Below are 19,740 nucleotides of genomic sequence, written 5' to 3' on the forward strand. Positions count from 1 at the left end.
CTCTCTGCATTTGAACCGCCTACTCAATGTGGCCTTTGGAAAGTAATTTACCCTGAACCTCAGGTTAAAGGGATTAGAAGAAAAATGGTTTCTTACAGCTCAAAATAACAGAGGTTATTTTTATGAATTTAAACTTATTATGATAGATAAAAGCTCTTATGTGCCAAATAACAGGTGCTATGAAATCATAAACATTCTGTTATATCTGCACAAGTATACAAACACTCGACAAACAAAAAATAGATTTGTGAATAGCTAATAGTATGATTAATCACTGCCGTAGCATTTAAACTTTTTGTCTCTACTGACCAAAAACCCACTCTGGTCATACATGTAAACATCACAGTCACAGTATCTCCTCACTCAGTCTCTCTGCTGAACACCTCGTGGAACTGCCCGTTCAGGTTTACATAAAAACTATAGAGCCATGAAGGTTAAATACTGGAGAGGCTGTTTAAACCGTTTCGTTGCCTAAAACCATTTAACAGACTAATTTATACAAGGCCTACAAAATCAAAACAAAAGCAAATCTACTATCAGTAGACAAACTCATCACGTGAAGATCGTAATCTCTAGGGGAAATAAACAGGGGTTCTGCAAAGTGAAAGAGGTTTCAAATACTTAATTATTTAAACTTGCCTAATATCACAGACCATTAAACTCCACTGTATTACACCTCCACGGAATCCAACAATTTGCATTTGGCTATGGAATACTTGCAGTTGAAAAATCCACTACTCCCTTCGCCAGGTTGCTCAAACGATTCACCACCATCACTGCTAAAACATCTGCTTCATATTCCAATTGGAATGGATTATTTCAGGTTCAGATATAGATTCTTTTTATGCCTCTTTTTCCTAAAGTGTGTTATCTTACTCCAACAAATACACAGAACTATACCAATACTTTCAGCTACTATCCTAGAATTCCTCATCATTGCAACTCAAGGCAGTCACGATGCTACACTGCTATTCCATCACCAGTTTAATCTGTACATATCCACCCTGCTGACTTGACAGTATGGTCCTAAACTTGCTCTTACCAACACTGTTTCTGATCTTTCGCCTCTCCTCTTTTGTGAGAGCAGTCATATCAGCGCAGTCATGTGGCAAAACAGATCTAGCTGAAAAATAACCTACCGAATTAGGAGCCACAGAAAAAGGGTTTACTACTCAGGCACATCAGTTTCACAATCCAGTTCATCAAAACATCATATAAATACTTGAGCCAGCACAAAGGCAGGAGAATGAATGACAGTCAGGAAAGGGGAAACTCAAAAACAGTGGACTTAGCAGGATTTAACCCATTACAGAACCACTTGCTTTACCAAACCCCTCTACTGTGAAATTAACAGAGAGGAAAAAAGCAGCCCACAATTACGGTTGGTTTTTTTTTTTTTTTTTTAAATGGCCTGGATCAAGATAATTTTCTCACTACCTGTTCCACTCTACTGTCCCTCTAGTTTTTGCACTGCTTTCTGTAAGCGTAGCAAGAGCTGTGTTGCATGTCACTAGGTCCCTGCACTGTTCCAATCGATTAGAGGAAAGACAACGAAGAGAATGGACAGGAAAACTTTGGACAGGGGGAAAGAAAGCATTTTAAGCAACTAATATTCATATTTGAGTCATGACGCAACCTCAGCAATATGAGTATCACTGATTTTGTTTACTGTATTTCAGAAACAAGAGTGAGGAAAACTCAGATACATTTCAAAGGTTGTATTTCTAGATGAGTGCATGCAATAATTCTGAAGCACCTATAAACATCATCCTTGAAAGCATAAGCTCATCTGCCATCCAGCAGGCAGGAAGGCCCACAGCAGGAACATTAAACTCTCTCTCTCCAGCAATGGCCCAGTATGATTAACAGGCCAGTAAATCCTGCTGAGTGGGTGATTACGCTATTTTCATTATAAAAGCAAAATCAATATACAGCGTTTTCTTGAACAGAAAGATGGTATGAAGCCAGACTGGCATTTCTCTTTCTGCAAGTCTTCCTAAGTGTTTCTGGATTTCTTGGACAGTGTGCAATTAACTTTCAGGGTATAATTCGCCACACAACATTGACAGGGAATTATAAATAGGAAATACTGAAGTGGGTCAGCTCCAGGAACTGGACTGCAGTATATATATGATAAATGATTCCAGCCAAGAATGAAGAATGTAATTGTTGCCTGCGAAGCCAACAAGATACCACCACCAGATAAAGTGAGTGTGCCTCAGCCAATGTCACAATCAAAGTTATCTTCAAAACAGTACAATAAAATTTAAATTAATAAAGTAATGTGATATCCACAAATGCAGTTTCTAGTCAATACTTTCTCAGTGGAATGTATAATGATGGCGAGATTTTGCTAGTCTATAGTCCTCTGATAACAGAGGGAATCAAAGCATAGCAACCTGACAGTTCATCAGGATCACAAGTGCCAAAGAAGTATCTGTGAATACTTAGAAGTAACAATAGCTTGATTTAGAGGAGGACTCATGCAAGCTTCTTAAAGGCTTCATCTCTCAAACAGCCTAAAGCATAAATAAATGTTATAGAACCTGGCAGGCACAGTGAAACAAGAGTAACACTATAAAACTATAATTTTTTAAGCAACCACCGCTGGCAGGCATTCTTAAAGCCAGGATGTAGGTTTTCTTTGCCCTCTCAGATCTGTGTTCTAGATTTCTTCCCTGACTGCAATAAAATGCCCATTAATGAATAGATTTCCACCGGCAATATTTGTATTTAAATTTACTTGATAATACGATTACCCTTGGGAAATGATATCTTTCAAACTACCACAGTTAAGTAAAGCAGCATGGAGAATGCCTACGTTTATATAACAGGCTGCTATTCACATCAATACAAATTACATATGATATTACAACATAAAAATCTATGAGCTTTTACGCAATTTATACAAGGTCAATTTGTTCCTATACATACACCAGCACGTAAATGTCAAAGAAAAACAAACTATCCAATGTAATTGTCACTTTTTTATACAGACAAGAGTATAAAACCTGCATGCAATACCTCAGAGAAGCATTTCTTCAGTGACTCTGGGACTTTCCCATCAACCACATGCAGCATCTTCTCCATTTCTTCACGGACAACATAACTCCCAGATTCATTAGAAAAGAGACTGAAAATGTCTGGGGAAGTAGAAATATGTTTAAGCAACCACAGCAGTTACATTTTTCAAATCTTAAGTTTACAATTGGCTGAGAACGCCAAAGGCCATGCAACAATTAAAGGACTAAAAATCTTGGGTCGATTTAATTTCCGTAGAGCTCGACACGGTTTTGGTCAAGAAGGATCTCTATTTTTTTTTTTTTTTACCACTGTCCACTAATCAAAAGGAAAACAAATACTATCAATTCAGATTAACAAGGAAGACAAAACAACAGAAGTCAGTAGGCAGTTGCTTAAATTTCTTCTAAAAAAACATCAACGCTGTCCTCCTTCCTCTGTCCACATACATTGATCTACAGTCTTTCTGTAGGATCCTAATATTTACATTCACAATGACTTATCAAATATTTCAATTTGGTCAAACAGAAAACAAAAAATGCACTAAATTTCAAAATAGACAGCTAAAAATGCCTGAAAAAATACTTTATTGACAAATGTATGTAACCCTGGTTACATACAAAAATACAGACAATATACCACAATTTATGATTGCTTTAGGTAAGCGTATTTTACACTCATTATCTATCATTCTGTTGCTGCTGTTGTAAGTTACATAACTTACATTTTGTTTTCTCTTCCTCTTTGCCTCTTGTAAGTAGAACTAATCCAACTATCAGGTTATTGAAGTGCAGCCCTTTGGATATTCCTCCAAATGAACAGTAGATAACCTAGGAGAATAGAACAGTGAAATGAACCAAAAGTTAACAGGGAGAACAAAGATGTCAGAACTAAAAGCAACAACTCACACTGAGGTTCCATCTAACATTTTAGGTTTCTAGGCTAGTCACCTCACGTTCAGCTAAGCACACTTCTAATATTGATTCTGTTAAGCTTTCATAGCTCTTCCAGTACAATAGCTTTTCCAGAGTCTTTTACTTAGGGAAACGCAGGCACTTTTCATGAACAGCAATATAAAACAATTTTCAGAATCCTCCAGTGCTTGTTGTTTGCTCACTCGTGCTATTTGCCCAAACTTCTTTATCAAGGTAATTAAGATGAAATCTCCTCAGACAAGGCTTTGATAGCTCCAATGCCACCAAGAGGTTGTTGGAGAATTGTTTCATTGCCCCAATCACAGGAGATGCACTTCCAGTTAGCCATCAAAAACTACTGCTTTGAAAAGATGCAACACACAAAAAAAACCTTTTCATCAACTATACCTTAACTACCTCAACACTGCAGCTGTTGCAAGAATGACCGTTCCAGTTTAGTACCCTGCTTTAACAACAGTATTTGAATCTTTTTCCAACAGAAAGTTTGAGAGCATGACATGACAATGAAGCAGAGAAGGAGGAAACCAATTCTCAACAGGCTGAAACCCCTTTGCAAAATGTGAGTGGCGTGTCTCCCACAATAAGACCAAAAAAAGTCACCATCTCACTGACACAAGACTATGTGCCAGGAAATTGTTCACCAAAGACTTCACAACAGTCAGTATTTGTTAGTCTAACTGTAAGCTAGGAAATTAGTAAAGCACTTCAAAAGAATTTGCACCTTTTAAGCTGATAAAGCAAAATGTAACAAAACTTGTTGCCAAAAGGTTTACTTGCCTTAAAACAAATAGCTGGAACACTGGAAGCAGACAGAGAAATTAAACTCTTCTTGCATTGCTAAAAAGAGCAGATTTTGAGGTCATCTGCTGACCGCTATTTGTCACTATTAAAAGAATATTTAGCTTCCTTACTAGTTTAATCACTTACAATAATGTTTCATAATAAATTTCTCGTAAATCACAAAGTGACAGTAATCTGACACTTTTCAGAGAGAGTTCTGAGTAAAGATGGAAACAAACTGACAGCAGTCAGAGGAAACCTCTGTTAAGTCAGTGCAGCAAGATCATTGTGAGGCTTTGAACCTGTAGTTTTTCCTGTTAAAAATAAGGGAGAATAAATCAGCTGAAAATTCCCAAAGACCGTATTACATGCCTACTCGCTTCCACATCTACAGAGGCTGGCATACGTCTCCTTTGAGCGTCTGGAGGATAATGGTGTGTGGCTCAAAAATGAGCTTCAGAAACATCTAACGATAAAGCTCATACAGGTCCGAGTTTCATTGAGTACCTCAGCCTAAAGGAGTCAGGATTCTACAATAACAGTCACGAGGTTAAGCGAACGAAGCTACTGGAACCAGAAATCCTCTTTGCATCCCTTCTTTCCCCTGCAGAAATGGCAGTCACCAAGGCCACAGCCAGCATCCTCAAGCAAGATGGAAGGGTGGAAGAGCAGAGTTGAACACCAGAACCATGTGAATGAGTCACTCTTACTATCTCAGCTGTGGTTTCCATCTCAAGTGAAAATTAAACCAGGACTGCGAGTGACCAAACAAAACCAACAACGGGCTTGTCAAGAGCAGTTGGGAATTTGGCAAAGCCACACAGAGCTGCAGGGGCAACAAGAAGAAAAGGAGAACTCCAAGACAGATAACCTATATTAGCTGCCCTTTACATTCTGCGTACAGCACAGCATGGAAAAATCAACTACTGCCGCCTTTCCAGAAGTAGGAAGCAGACTGGCAGAATTCATATGCAGAATGCATTCTAGACAACCTTCAAAGATGTAACAGACAACAAGGTAGTAAGGAACTCTAAACTGCTCTTCATCTCTCTATCCCACTTATGACCAGACATCCTCCCTGAAGAGAGATGTTACAGCGTAGTTCTGTGTGTTACCTTCAGTAAATCCCATCCTTGTTCACCCTTTCAGTGATCGTTTTTCACTGCTATCCGCTTAAGACTATTAAAAGATGTTTGAAGGTAAGGAAATGTAAATGAGACCAATACTACAGAAGGACCTAATTCTACAGAAAAACACTACAACAGTGCTACTGAACACATTAACTTCCCACAGGGTACTGAGATCCTCCTCTTCTATTACTAAAATTTAATCCATTTAAAAATGCTTGAAGGGCTAAATCATTAAAACTAAATTTGTGCTTTATTTGGACGCAATGATTGCATGCTCACTGGACTACGCTATGGCAGATATCTGAACTCCACACTTCCTACATCTAATCATTCTGATTCCACAAAATGCCTTCAAGGCTACACTGAGTATGTAAGCAATTTACCTCTATATTACATTGGAATCATTACTTTTTTTATAATATGCAGTGAGCTCTGCTACTGTGGTAGTTTAAGTCTTAATATAACTATTTTGATCAAAAAAAATCTCATGAAGAGTACAAAAAAGATTTCTTACATTTCAGATTAATAGGACTTCCAAGACAAAAAACATACATATGAATAAACAAAGGAGAAATGTTGTTCTCTTTCACAAATTTTAAGAAGACTCCAGAAAGGGAATGTACATTGTGACGTCATATGAAAAATGGAAAGAAACTACATTAACTCTTGGATCTGCATACACGTTTGTGTGTGCACATTACCATCCACATGCATCTCCCCAGAAGAACAGTGAGTTCATAGATTACCTCAGCAACTTTTGGAGGGACTCCATCACCGAGAACTTCCCTGATGAAGCACTGTTGAGTCATATAATATGAGAGTCCACAAGTTCTCTTGAAAGCATCTTTCAGTCGCTTTAGCTCTATTTCTGTAACTGTTGAATAAGAATAGAGGAGATAAAAAAAATTCATCAATAAAGATGTTGCATAAATGTAACGGCTTAAAGACTCTCAAAATCCTATACAACTTCCACTTACAACAAAAGGATAGGAAGAAATTAAATGTATGATTTCACACAGACAGTGGGCAAATCTGACTACTATAAAATGAGATCCAACAATCTAATCTTCCCCAAAAACGTGAAGTAGACATGAAGTTAACATCAATGCCTACAACAGCTCATTGCCTAAGGTTTCTCTGCCTACAATAGTGTACTATGATTTCTTCTAAATTAAGTACCACTGTCACACAAAAGGAAAATAAGCTCGCTTTATGATCAATTTTACATTGCACAGAGGCCAGAGAAACAATCTGTAACCAGCAGTGGTGAATATTAAGAGCAGCTCCAGCAGCATGCTTCAAGCAGTTTCATTTGCAACCAGTCTACATTTGTTTAAAAAAAAAAAAAAATTAATTGCTACTCACATGCTCATGAAACAGTACAGCTAAGCATGAATTTAACAGGAATACTATAGTTAAACTTTGGACTATATGTAAATCTTCACTTAAGAATTCACCTTGCACAATCAAAATCTGATTGCCAGCAAAAACCTGTCTGAACATGTTCACAATCTGTAAACATGAGAAGTTTGATGACGTCTCATTTATACTTGAAGCACACAAACTTCCTGAAAAGCAGTCCCTGCTTTCAGATTTTACAAATGTAAAGCAACTTTCTAACAAAGTGTTTATGGCGTGAAGCATCTCACTGAACAGAACAACCCCTTTATCAAAAATCAAGTTGCAGAGAATAACACATCATGACCTGGATCACCTTACCACATAGTACAGAAAGAGCTATTTCCATCTAGAAGCCAAAAAAAGTGATGCTGTACATGACAGATATTTCATTGTATTTATGGTAAGGCATTTTCCTTCTCCTGATAGAACAAGCCAGACAGAAGCAACACTGACATGGCCAAAAGCTTGTTGAGATTTTTGTCAGCTAAAGCCAAAACAGAAACACTTGAGAGCTTATTCCAACACTCTCCTTAAAACTTCTATTTTTACATTAATTCATTCATCAAAAGAAATATCACTCCTTAAAAGTACATCACATTACAGAATCATAGAATAGTTATAGTTAGAAGAGACTTTAAAGATCATCTAGTTCCAACCCCCCTTCCATGGACAGGGACATCCCACCACATCAGGCTGCCCAAGGCCGCATCCAACCCGGCCTTGAACACCTCCAGGGATGGGGCAGCCACAACCTCCCTGGGCAACCTGTGCCAGTGTCTCACCACTCTCATAGTGAAGAAATTCTTCCTAAAGTCTAGCCTAATTCTGCCCCTCTCCAGTTTATACCCGTTCACACTGGTCCTATCCCCACAACGGTATTGCTAAGGGGACGTAAAAAAGGGAACCTACTAGCTGTTATTTCAGCAAGGTAAAGCAAACAACCCAGATCCTAGACAAATTCTAGCAACAGTTCTTTGATGGAAATATTTTAACTTACTGTATGGTTCTTATATGTACGTGCACACACATTTTTAACAAAAACAGACTCTTTTCTCATCTTCTGTTAATTACTTGAACTCCTCACCAGTAAACTCAATCTGCTTTGTAGACATTCAGAAAAAAAAATATATACCCAAAGTATTAAGTAATGAGCTATTTACAGTGTTAAATGCATCATAATGTACTTCCCAAGTAATCTAATTAATCCTTACGGCAAAAATAAGTTTGAAAAATACACAATGTATACAGCCAATTAATATAGCATTGTGTCACTATCAATGTTTTCTGGTTTGGTTTCCTGGCTGCACAGAAAATTAAAATAATTTTCATTAAAAATATGAGGGAAGTATTTTTTTTTTCCCCAGCATTCATTTAAAACTACTGACTTTGTGTCCTTCAATCCCATTCCTTAAAGTTTCTCTCCACCATGGCAGCACACTGTGGAGGAACGAAGACGGCTCCATAGGAACTGAGCTACACTCAGGCACAGTTCTGCGTTCTTGCTGCACTGACAATCCCGGCAATGTCTGGGCAGAGCAGTCTCACACAACACCAGTTATCTTCCAGCTGCCAGCACTGCTGAGCCCACTCGTTGCAAAGCACTTCTCAAAAGGAACACAAGCGCAAGCTTGCTGAGTTAAACTTGCGTGCTCTTTTCTTGCTAGGATTAATTAAAAGAAATACAACAGCCCATAGCCATGTAAAACTTCCAATTACTGTTTTAATAGAAACTTTTATTTATTCAATAAATGTGAACTGACTGCATGCAATTGGCTAGAATATAAAGTAATCTCAGTCAAGTACTTCTGTAATCATAAAATTTGCTGGCCATGCTTTTAAGAGATTTACCTGTATTAACAGAAATTAAAGCCATTTGTAATCCGTCATCCCTAACTGCAGACCATGTCAGTGCTACAGAGATATTTTGTGATATCGTCTTCCATCCGTAAGGGCACAAAACAAGTTACCTGTTTCTAGGAGTCACCGAAACGCAACCACCTCTCTGGTGGTTGATAGAACTGCATAGATCAGTCTATCTTGTGCTAAACTCTGATGTAACAAAGAGCAGTGAATTAATTTAACCTTGACAGAGTTGCTGCTTTGCAATTTTGCAGGACAGAGGAGGCCTCTACTCTAAGCAAATAGGTCTCACTCTGTCATGAATAAAGACAACAAGCACAGCAATGGAACTTAAGCCAAGTACATCTTGGGAACACACAGCACTCCCGAAGCACTGCAGGCAGCCGTCATTGGAACTTCCTCGAGCACCTATGACTGCCAAGCGTGTACTGCAAGCAGTGTTCAGGAATAGGAACACTCCCCACACACGTATCTATCATAAATATAGAAGTGACTGGACTCCTGCTGAAGGCAAGGAGAAAGCTAGGGTCTCCCCATACTTGTCAACCAATACTACTGAGACCTTCAGAAAGAACTGTCAGTGTATCATTTAATAGTAGATGATACATGGATACTGCTAGTCCATGTTACATTTCAAAAGCAAGGCATTAGTGCTAGAGACCATTTAAAATTATTGTTTGCACTCAGAAACTACAAAACAGGTCATGGAATTACAGGAAAGGTAATTACTTCCATTCCTTCCCCAGGATGCATTAAAATGACTGATACTGGCCATTTAAAATCATCTACAAAGCTTTATAAAGACAAGTTCATTATACATTTAGATCCAGGCACATGAAAGTACTACTGAGTATAAATCAAAGATATTATCCATGTTTACTGTGTGTCTGGAATAGTAAAATATTTGAATCCAAAATCCCAACACCAAAGTACCAATTATTCAACTTAGGGATAGAACATGATGGCATGTTGAAAGGAAATAAAACTAAGTTGTAAATTATTAAAGTACCATTGCCAGAAGCAATACATCTATTACTACAATAACATTAAAAATTACAACACTTCCATACCCACGAGCTACCTTTTTCCTCTCAATTCCATGAGTCCTATGCAGCAAGCATCACAGATCACATATTTTTAACCCCACCTTTAGACATAAATGTATTTACAACTTGTTTCCTACACTGACTCAAGTTACTTCTTTAAGTATATTCACTTTTTCCAAAGGCACAGTCTCACCAAACACTTCCAGAAGACAGCTATCTACAAACACCTAAGAAAAGACCAGTCAGAAGCTGCTTTCATTAGACTGATAAGAAACTACACAAGGGGATATACTGCTGCTGCACTCATAACCTAACAGTGAAAAACAGAACAGGTAAGATTTCTCAAAATAAGTTTATAGTAGCCATCAGAGCAAAAAACATCTGCACATCGCTCCTACCAAGAGCAACTGGCACAACACCTAGCTTTTAACTCCTCAAGACTACAGAAGCCAACTTTTTACTTTGAGGTCCTAATTTAAAATGACAAGAACAATTTTCAGTAGCTAGCTACTGTACTCTAATTCCTAAAATTATATCTGCCTACTTCCAAAAAACCCCATTGAAGGAAAAAGACCTTTCCACAAGACGAAGTCACAGACGACGTTACTCCGTCTGGGCTACTTTAACTAATACAAACTTCCTCGATGCTACCTTGGCTGGATGGTTTCCAACATAGCTAAAGACAGTTTAACAGAAGATCAGTGCTGCTTCCAGCTCTCCAGGGAATATTCGAGCTCCAGTTTGTTTAATAAAGTTTAAATGAAACCATGCAACCTCAGCTAAAAATGTCACCACAGCTTAACAGTAATTGCAACAAACTTCCAGCTCATTCAACTGCCACAGGTATTTTTAGTTTGATAGTGTTACCTCAACTTAATGCTGTTTATATGGATTTACAACTCTACTATTTTTTTAAATTCACCTCTCTCCAGGTAAAGATTTGTGTAGTGCCTTCCAAAACAATCCGGTGCTAGAAACCACCTGCTTTCCATTGCTTTCACTCCATGTATTTATCACCAATACATCCTGGAGTTTCCTCTTAGAATAAACCTCTACCTGCAGCTCAAATTATGCAAGCCTATGTCACAGTTTAACCCCACCTGGCCAAACTCAGCAGCTAAAGCCTTGCACAGTGCGGCCTCCAATATCCCTTTCTCCCCCACACCCTGCAGGGAGAGAAGAGAGGGAAATGAGAGGAAAAAGACTTACGGGTTGGCAAGTAGAACTATAGCTTTAATGAAATTATGATAACAACAAAAACAATTAGAAAGTAATAAAATATAAAGATATTATGAGATCGCGCCCCCGCCCCTTGACGACTACACATCATCACAAATGCTGCAGAGCAGACATGAGGGAAAGGGTCCATGGCTAGGAGGGAGCTCGAGTCAGGAACTGAATTCAGAAACACACAGATCTGGGATCAGAAGCAACCAGACAGACAAGGTCCTCACCATATGTCAGTCATCACAGAAGAGGGTGAGACCCTTGTGATAGCTCAAATTTAAGCCAAGTATGACATATATGGGATGGAATAGTTGGTCAGTTTAGGGTCACCTGCCCTATTTGCCCCTCCTCACACGTGCGACTCTTTCTGCCAGCTTGAGGATGGCCTTGGTTAAGTATAAGCATTGGCCTTTCTGCATACCAATGACCTGTTACCACTTTAGAGAAGAATAATGTCTCAAAAACATACCGTTAGTTTTCAGAGAAATGAAGTTCCTTAGAGTAACCGAGTAAAGAGTCAGAAGCTGATCCGACTTTAACTCAAACCACAACAGCCTAGATGCCCAGCTCTAGACTTAAAACTTTATTTTGCCACCCACATAAAACTGACCTGAATTTCAGAAGGGATCCCCACCAGCTGTGTAGCTGAGATAAAAGTGAGCTGCAGGGGTCTATCTCAGAAAAAAAAATATGCTACATTTATGTAGAAGCCTAACGTTAGATAATCTCATTCTGGACATTAGATAGAGCTTTCCATTTGAAAAAGGAAGGCAAAAAACACAGCTGAAGTTACTCCCCTCTTCCTCACCCTACTTAAAACTAATAGGGGTGTGTAAAAACAAGGTTAACTATCTGAAGTATTCACTGGCAAATATTCAAACTCTGTAACGTTTACATGTGCTCTACTGACTACTCTCAAATATGAAGTCTGTTCGGTATAAAAATTGTAATTCAAATAGTACAAATGAAACACTAACTTGTGCATCACAATTTCTGTTCAGGCAGCAGATAGTGTTCTTTTTGCTCGCTCGTTCTGTAATGTTAAAGAACATCTTTAGATGTACCTTAACTTCTGTTTAAGAAAACCAAGGTACAGAAAACCAAATCTTACAGTGGTGCTTTGGTAAGTTTTGCAGATATATTCTCTATTCATTTTAGAAACTTCTTTCTTTCCACATCCTGTAGGATAATTCCTACCCCCACCTTCTCAACTTGATCTTGGAACATTTTAAAATGCACTGTGAGTAATGTATGATCCTACATACAGCCCAACCTCTGACACTCAGAGACAAAGGTCATACTGAAAAGCATGGGGCAGCCTTATACAACAAACACCGGTGCAAAACTCAGCAAGCAATATCGGGCAGTAAACACCTGTCTCAGCAGACGTCACTCTGCTCTTAAAAGATCGCTACTGAAATCTATTAAGAATCATGACAAAAATATGACTACATAACTAAATACACCAAATATTGCTATTTCTGCTTGTTCACCTCTGATCATATCAAAGCCAATTCCTTACTAAGAGAAGTACCTGTAATGAATACTCTATTGTACCTCCTTAGGGACTAATGAATCCCAGTTAAGGTTTGTAAAAATTACCTCAATGGCATGTTTTATTCAAATACTGTACGAAAGTAGTTAAAAATCTGCCTTAATTTTTTTTTAGAAGATGCAACCCTAGAAGCACTATCGAGGTCAAGAGCATCAGAACTGCCACGCACCACAGTCTCTGCTTGGCACTAGTAACTAACTTCCACCTAAAGCAAGAACTAACAGAGTACCTTATCTTCCCATCGTTCAACATATGGCTGCTCTCCAGTGCCCTTGCAAAGAAATTTAAAGATTTACAGAAGTGCTGAAGAGAAGTAACACCAAAACTTAGGAGGAAGCATTGCTGCTTCACAAGCAACAGCTCACATGTGAGTGTTAAGCATTGTAGCAAACAAATACTCCTTTTGAAGGAAGCCTGTCTAAAGGTTAAAAAGAAGTGGTCAGTCAGGCTTACTGGATTTATCACCACTTGTATAATGTCATTACTACACACCTCGCCAATGATGTGCACTGAGAGTGCACACAGTAAATCTATTTTAAATTCCTACTTAATATTTATTAGGAAACTCAGGCCATCCACAAGAAAGACCTTCCTTTGCAATGGTTCTTCCCCTACCCTTCAAAATCCAAGCACAATCACGTAAAACGCTGGGGTGATACAGAATGAGATACAAAATTCAGCTTTCAAAAGCATACAGTTGTCTGGGGCAGCAGAGGATAGGACTAAAAGCACAGCTTTTGAACTTTCAATACTGCCCAAGACATTCAGCTAAGAGACACTTAATCTCTTCGTGTCTGAGTTGTCTCAACACTAGAATGAATATAAAGCGTGGTCCACATCAGACAGATGTTTGATAAATCACCTAAGATACTCTGCAGAAGTACTGTAAGCTATTGCTATGGAGCTGCTTTAACTAGGGACAACGACAGACCGTGCATGGCCTGGCTGTGGGTAGGTGGAGTTCATCTGTCAGTAACACCACCATAACAGGCTGGACACAGAAACAATGTACATATCTGTCTTCTTACATTCCATTTCATTAGGGAAAAGTAGTGACTGCTGAAAACGAAAAAGTGATTTCATAATCGCTATTTGCATCAGAATCACAACAGTAACATGCAAATCATCACTGCCATTAGTATGCACAGCAGTAACAGCATCAGAAAGCCGATAAAATGTTTATTTCTCAAACATCTAAACTATTTCCTTGGACTACAAGAAAAAAAAATTAATTATTCTAGTTTCCAAGTGATCAGCAAAAAATAAAGCCACATGAAGGCAGAAGACCACAATGTGTCAACAATGCTGAAAATCAAAACAGGAAACAAATTACATCATAAGCAGGAAGAAAAAAATCGAGAGGATTAAAAGTTCAGTTAAGGTGAAGGGTTAAGAAATTTCGAGGTCATCTGACTGAAGTACATCACAATATACCTATAGCAGAGCTCATGTTTTTGCCCAGATTTTGCATCAAAACGCCCACAATATTCTACAAGCACCCACACCCCGCAAATCTGAATTTCCAACATCACTAATGGATGCAAATTGGTTTGCTATGTCAGTGCCTTAAAAACAACAATAAAAAAACAGTCCTGCAGATCCCAAGGATACAGAACAAGCAATAATCTGAAACCATCAGCACAACATTGCATTTATTCTTTACTAAAAATAACTAGACTTGAAGTTAAATAAAACAGACAACTTGATCATCCTTCGCGAAGTGAGGAAAATTCACCCACCTCAAGCTCTTCCTGACTTACAGCTCAGGTTTTAGTGATTCTAATATTTTGATTTTTAAGTGACAATTTTACAGGTTCAAAATCAAACTCACAGGGCATATAATTCTCTAACCAGACAATTATCTTCCCTGTAATCACTTGCTCAATATTTCCCTGAGGAATCTCCATTCTAGTTATATATGGAAATTTTATTACTTTTTTCATTAGTCTTTATTGTGACTTAATGGCTGTGGTTATGAAGTTGTCAAGAACCAAAGCAATTACTAAAAAGCTTCAAAGAGGTAAAATGTGCAAGTGAACGTAAAGCGTGTTTAGGAACAACCCCAAACAGGGAGAACAAACTGTAAAATACAATTGAGATAAATGAACCAGCTATGACTAAAAAGACAATCTCCACATCCATCCATTCCTGCCAAAAAAGAATCCACTTGAGAACAGTTTGGGGAAAAACAGACAAAAGAATCCTGTTTCCCCTAACAAAATTAGCAATCCACTCTTAAGGAACCTTTCATAAACTGAGCATCAAAAATGGCACCATTCAAATTAAACATTGCATCTCAATGAAGATTTTGGCAGTCTTTAACATGACATTTACCAATAACAGGAATTCAAGGTTAACAGCAACACAGGTTTGGTATTAAAAAAAATAATAATCAAATTATTCAATTCATTTGTATTTTTTTTCCTCCCACCTATTATGTGGGGTTTGGTAGTAGCGGCTCATCCTAGGGACAAAGCTTTTTTCGGTTCTATCAGACCTAACCATAATGCATATCAAAGGTTTAACATCTTGTGTGTGTGGAGAGCGGAAGAAGATTTACTTATTACAATAGGATTTGCCAATTTTCTGTAACACAAATACTTAGCATTTGTGTGACGCTTTTAATCTTCAAAGAGCTCACTTCTCACAGTTACCATCCTCAAAAAGAATGCCATTAAGTATTATTAGCCTGTTTTATCCATTTGTAAAGTATCTCCATCAGGGCACACACTGCCACATCGCTATTTGGATTATGTTTGCTTCGAGCAAAGCTGCTCAGTACAGGTTCTGTGACAACCCTCCCCATAAGACCAGTGTGGATAAGGAATTGCTGCATAACAGCCCCAACAGTGAAATAATCCTCCCACCATCTGAGCACTTAAATCTTATTGGCTATATTTCATATCCTCAGGAATTAAAGGAGCCTAGTTTCGTATGCTCACCAAACCAACCCTGTACACCACAGGAGAAACCTGAAAGAACCTGAACATTCAGAAAACTCTGCAGAGCATTAAGATAGCTTTTCCCACGCATACAGTTGCAAATGTAAATGCAACGGGCTGCAATACTAGGGACAAATGCAATTATCGTTACAAATTAAAGAACTGGTAAACTCATTCTCAGTGACTGAACAGAGCGATTAATAGCCCTGATTAATCACTGGATGCCACCCTGCCCAAACATAGGCCCCTGTCAGGGTGCTCATCGCTTCTTCCAAGACAAGGTGCTGTAACTGCTCTCAATGCTCTGAATATATTATTCGGACCCCAGAGAACAAAAAAACCACTCAGTTAGCCGACCAGGATAGCCAGGCATGGAAACAGCGCCAGAAAGTAAAAGGAGAGGCAGCAGCGATACAAGTTTTAAGTGATTTTAAACACAGAGCACAAGTCATCTGGCAGCAACAGCAACAAGGACCCTGCACTCCCCTCCAAAAGACAGATGCGTGGACAAAAATGAATCAGTGGTTACGGAAGCACCAAATGTAAGCAACCCTGTCTGGGATGCCTGCCTTCACTGAGCATAGTCATCACTCTTTGCCCAGCTCCTAACCTTGTCATTGCTTATTTCTCTTTCCTTTTCCACTACTATTTTCTTCTGATGCTTCTTCATGGCTTACATAGTTTATACGTGATTTACTAGGATGATGGTTTTAGGTCTCAATCTTTTCAGCATTTAGAATGGATATTTAGTCCAATCTAGATTAGAAACAAAACTCTGCTCTTCTGAACTGTCCCTTCCTCGGTTTCCCTGGCAAATACACAGAGTTTGTACAGTTGTAGGTGAGTGAAACAGCTTCTGTCACAACTCAGAAAAGATGCTTCCACTTATTACCACCATGAAAATCATCTAGATATTTATGCTTGTTAATACACACAAAATTACATTATATAACTCATTTACAAGAAATAAAAAGCCCATTAAGATGAAAGGCAAAGGCAAATGCCAACTACGTAAATGTAAACACCACATAAGGATCTTGCTACAAAATAAATTGTAATATAACAAGTATTTCATATCCTGTCTCCTAACAGTGTCAAAGACACTAAACACATCTATACTATGAATTCTTCTTTAATTAAATAAAAAACAGTCTAGGCCGAAAGCTAAACATTATCTGCAACTTCTGCATAGGAAGGCAATGATTCCTGTAACCATTAGTGAGGAGAAAGGCAAGCAGTTTTAATTTGTGGTTGCTGGTAGAGTTTTGATCAACTATTTACTGAAGCACTAGCGTCTGGCAGCTAAAAGAGCTAACTCCAGTTAAGCCTAGTACTTAAACACTATGACAAGTAATGAATAATTGAAGAAAAATATTACTCACTCGGAAGTCAAGTGGTTTGGCACAAACACATTACACACATGTATGTATGCATACAGCTGAGGGACAGTAAAAGGCTGTATTTTGAACGTTCCTATCAGCTCTTGGGGATGCATCTGCCTAAAACAATCTCAAACGTGTATGCAAAGTGAACCATTTTAGCGTCAGGTCACAAATTTATGTTTGCTCTTGTATTGTTACAAGCACATGATAACAAGTTTGCTAAGCGTGAAGGGCTGAAAAGTAAAAGCAGAACGACAATTCCAGATACCATCCTTTATAGTCAAGAAATAATACAAAAACTAACGTGGTTATCTCTGGAACCCTATTATGCGTTTAGTAGAATACCAGGAACTCCATCAGACAGACAAGAGAAAACAATTGGTGCCACTATTCCCAATCTCCATTTCCACTGATGCATCTCCATATGAATTCTCCATAAACATCTGACAACTAATACCTTGAAGAACTATCCTGAAAGACACCATACTAGTTATAAGTCTATCCGTGCTCTGTTGCAACATTTCTCTCTAAAAATATTAATCATTAGATGTATGCTGTTCCCCAGGTCCTACATTCAGGAGAATGAAACAGGATACTTAGATACGCTGTGTACCAACGGTATGGGAAACCACCTTCCAGTAACCGCACTGCCACTGACCAATTTAGATTGGAGTAACGACTCAAATTTCAGAATTCCATACAAACACATTATCCATTGTTTCACAGAAAATAAGTATAGAAACTGAAAAGATATTGGAATGACTTAAAAACAAAGAGCTACAATGCCCTGAATAGCATCAGCAGTACAAACCTTTTCCTGAATCGTTGAAGAGACTCATGAGATATCCCCAAGGACCTCTACAACCCCTATTAGAAACAACGCATTTACATAATTATGAATGTTTTATAGGAAGAGATATTTAGCAAATATTTCATATACTGCTTTTTTTAACTCTATTCTTATAATACTCTGGCTTCAGCTAGTATTTAGCCACTGTCCTACACTCGAATTGTGTGTGTATTACAATTCTTTCTTCCTTTAATCAATCTACATTGCAATCTACTCATTATTTAAAGGATAAGATTAGTTCACACAAGACATTTACAAAGCTATTCTTTAAGCGAGGCGATTAGAAGACAACACTGAATTGCAGATAACACAAAAAAGTGGGGCATTACTTAGTGGCAAAAAGATCGATTATAATTCTTTAGGAAAAGAAAAATCATGTTGTTAGCTGCAAGTCTGGAAAACAGGGACCAAAAAGTTCTTCTATTACTCTTCCACTGATAACAACCTTTGTTACTATCCTCAAGAATACCGAGCTGACTACTCCAACTGCACTGGCTTGCTGAGGGTGGTTTGTCTTACAGTAACGCTGTCTCACCTTTGCGACATGCTAATCCACTCTTCTAACTTTTAAACTAAAATTCAGGATATAACTGTATCACATCATCGGGGAAAACATGGTTAAAATATTCTTTACAGGACTAGGAAATTTCCAGTGCAGAATCAGATGTTGTTTCTGGATAGCACCTAACAACTAGAAACAACGATTGAAAGCAAGTGCTTCTTCAGCCCAAAATAGACTCATGCTCCCATATCCGAGTTCATTTTTAGAACAAATTTGATCTGCAAAACTGAAGTTCTCATAATTACTATCCCAATACTTCCAGTTCTTTTTCTTTAGAGCCACACTTATTAAATCTGACACTTCCTCTCCTGCTTAGCTTTCCGAGTTTCTTCCACATTTTATTCATTCAAAACTTTTCCTAAGTAATGGAGTAGAATTGATCGTTTAAAATAGCTATAAAAAAGAAATCTAACTACATCAGTCTTATGATCATTTGTAGAGTTCCACTGAGACAGTAACATATACCTGTTAAAGTATCTCAGCTCCTAACTTGCTGCCAAAGCAGTCTGCCACAGGATAAAACCTGAGCATTTCCATTATCACTATACATTAAGATAAGAAATATCAATTCAAAACACAAAAGAAATGTAAGCATACATTCTACATTACATACTTAACATGAAATTAAATTGTATGAGTGGATGACAACTGAAAGACCAGCTAACAAAAAGACAGACACGATGTGAATAAAAAACACAGCTTATGAGAAAGAATTCAAAAGGGCTTGTAATAGGTTTCATTCTTAAAGGATGAAGAACACATTTCTATGTAGAATGCAATTATCTCTTATTTTGGCCTGGTGACATTGCCTCTTATAACTTCTGGGTCCAATTCAGACTTCACATTAAGCAAAACAGCTTCAAAGGACTTGGACATTAAAAAAAAATCATCAAAATCAATGTTATAGGCATCACTGGAAAGCACGGCTTCAATTTTCCCTTTGTAGCTGACGCTTAGAAGCGTGTACAGCACTCTGACGATTCATGTGACTGCCTCACTCCAGACCAATTCTACACTGCCTTTCTTTGTGGCTCAATCACAAGAGAAGT

The 19,740-nt window shown here is 38.1% G+C and overlaps 1 protein-coding gene across 3 annotated transcripts in view; it reads right to left on the reverse strand.

Annotated features, from left to right (window-relative positions):
• The window catches only part of USP32 (ubiquitin specific peptidase 32), a 67,100-nt gene that overhangs the window by 37,975 nt on the left and 9,385 nt on the right, over window positions 1-19,740 (reverse strand). For all 3 annotated transcript variants that reach the window (XM_054085036.1, XM_054085035.1, XM_054085034.1), the window contains exons 2-4: window positions 6,613-6,740; window positions 3,746-3,851; window positions 3,025-3,143 (exon numbers count right to left, since the gene is read on the reverse strand). In XM_054085036.1, coding sequence (XP_053941011.1) covers window positions 3,025-3,143; window positions 3,746-3,851; window positions 6,613-6,740 — 353 coding nt within the window. The remainder of the gene's footprint in view (window positions 1-3,024; window positions 3,144-3,745; window positions 3,852-6,612; window positions 6,741-19,740) is intronic.

The sequence above is a fragment of the Cuculus canorus genome, chromosome 20 (genome assembly GCF_017976375.1).
Source record: "Cuculus canorus isolate bCucCan1 chromosome 20, bCucCan1.pri, whole genome shotgun sequence".
Classification (NCBI taxonomy): Eukaryota; Metazoa; Chordata; class Aves; order Cuculiformes; family Cuculidae; genus Cuculus; species Cuculus canorus.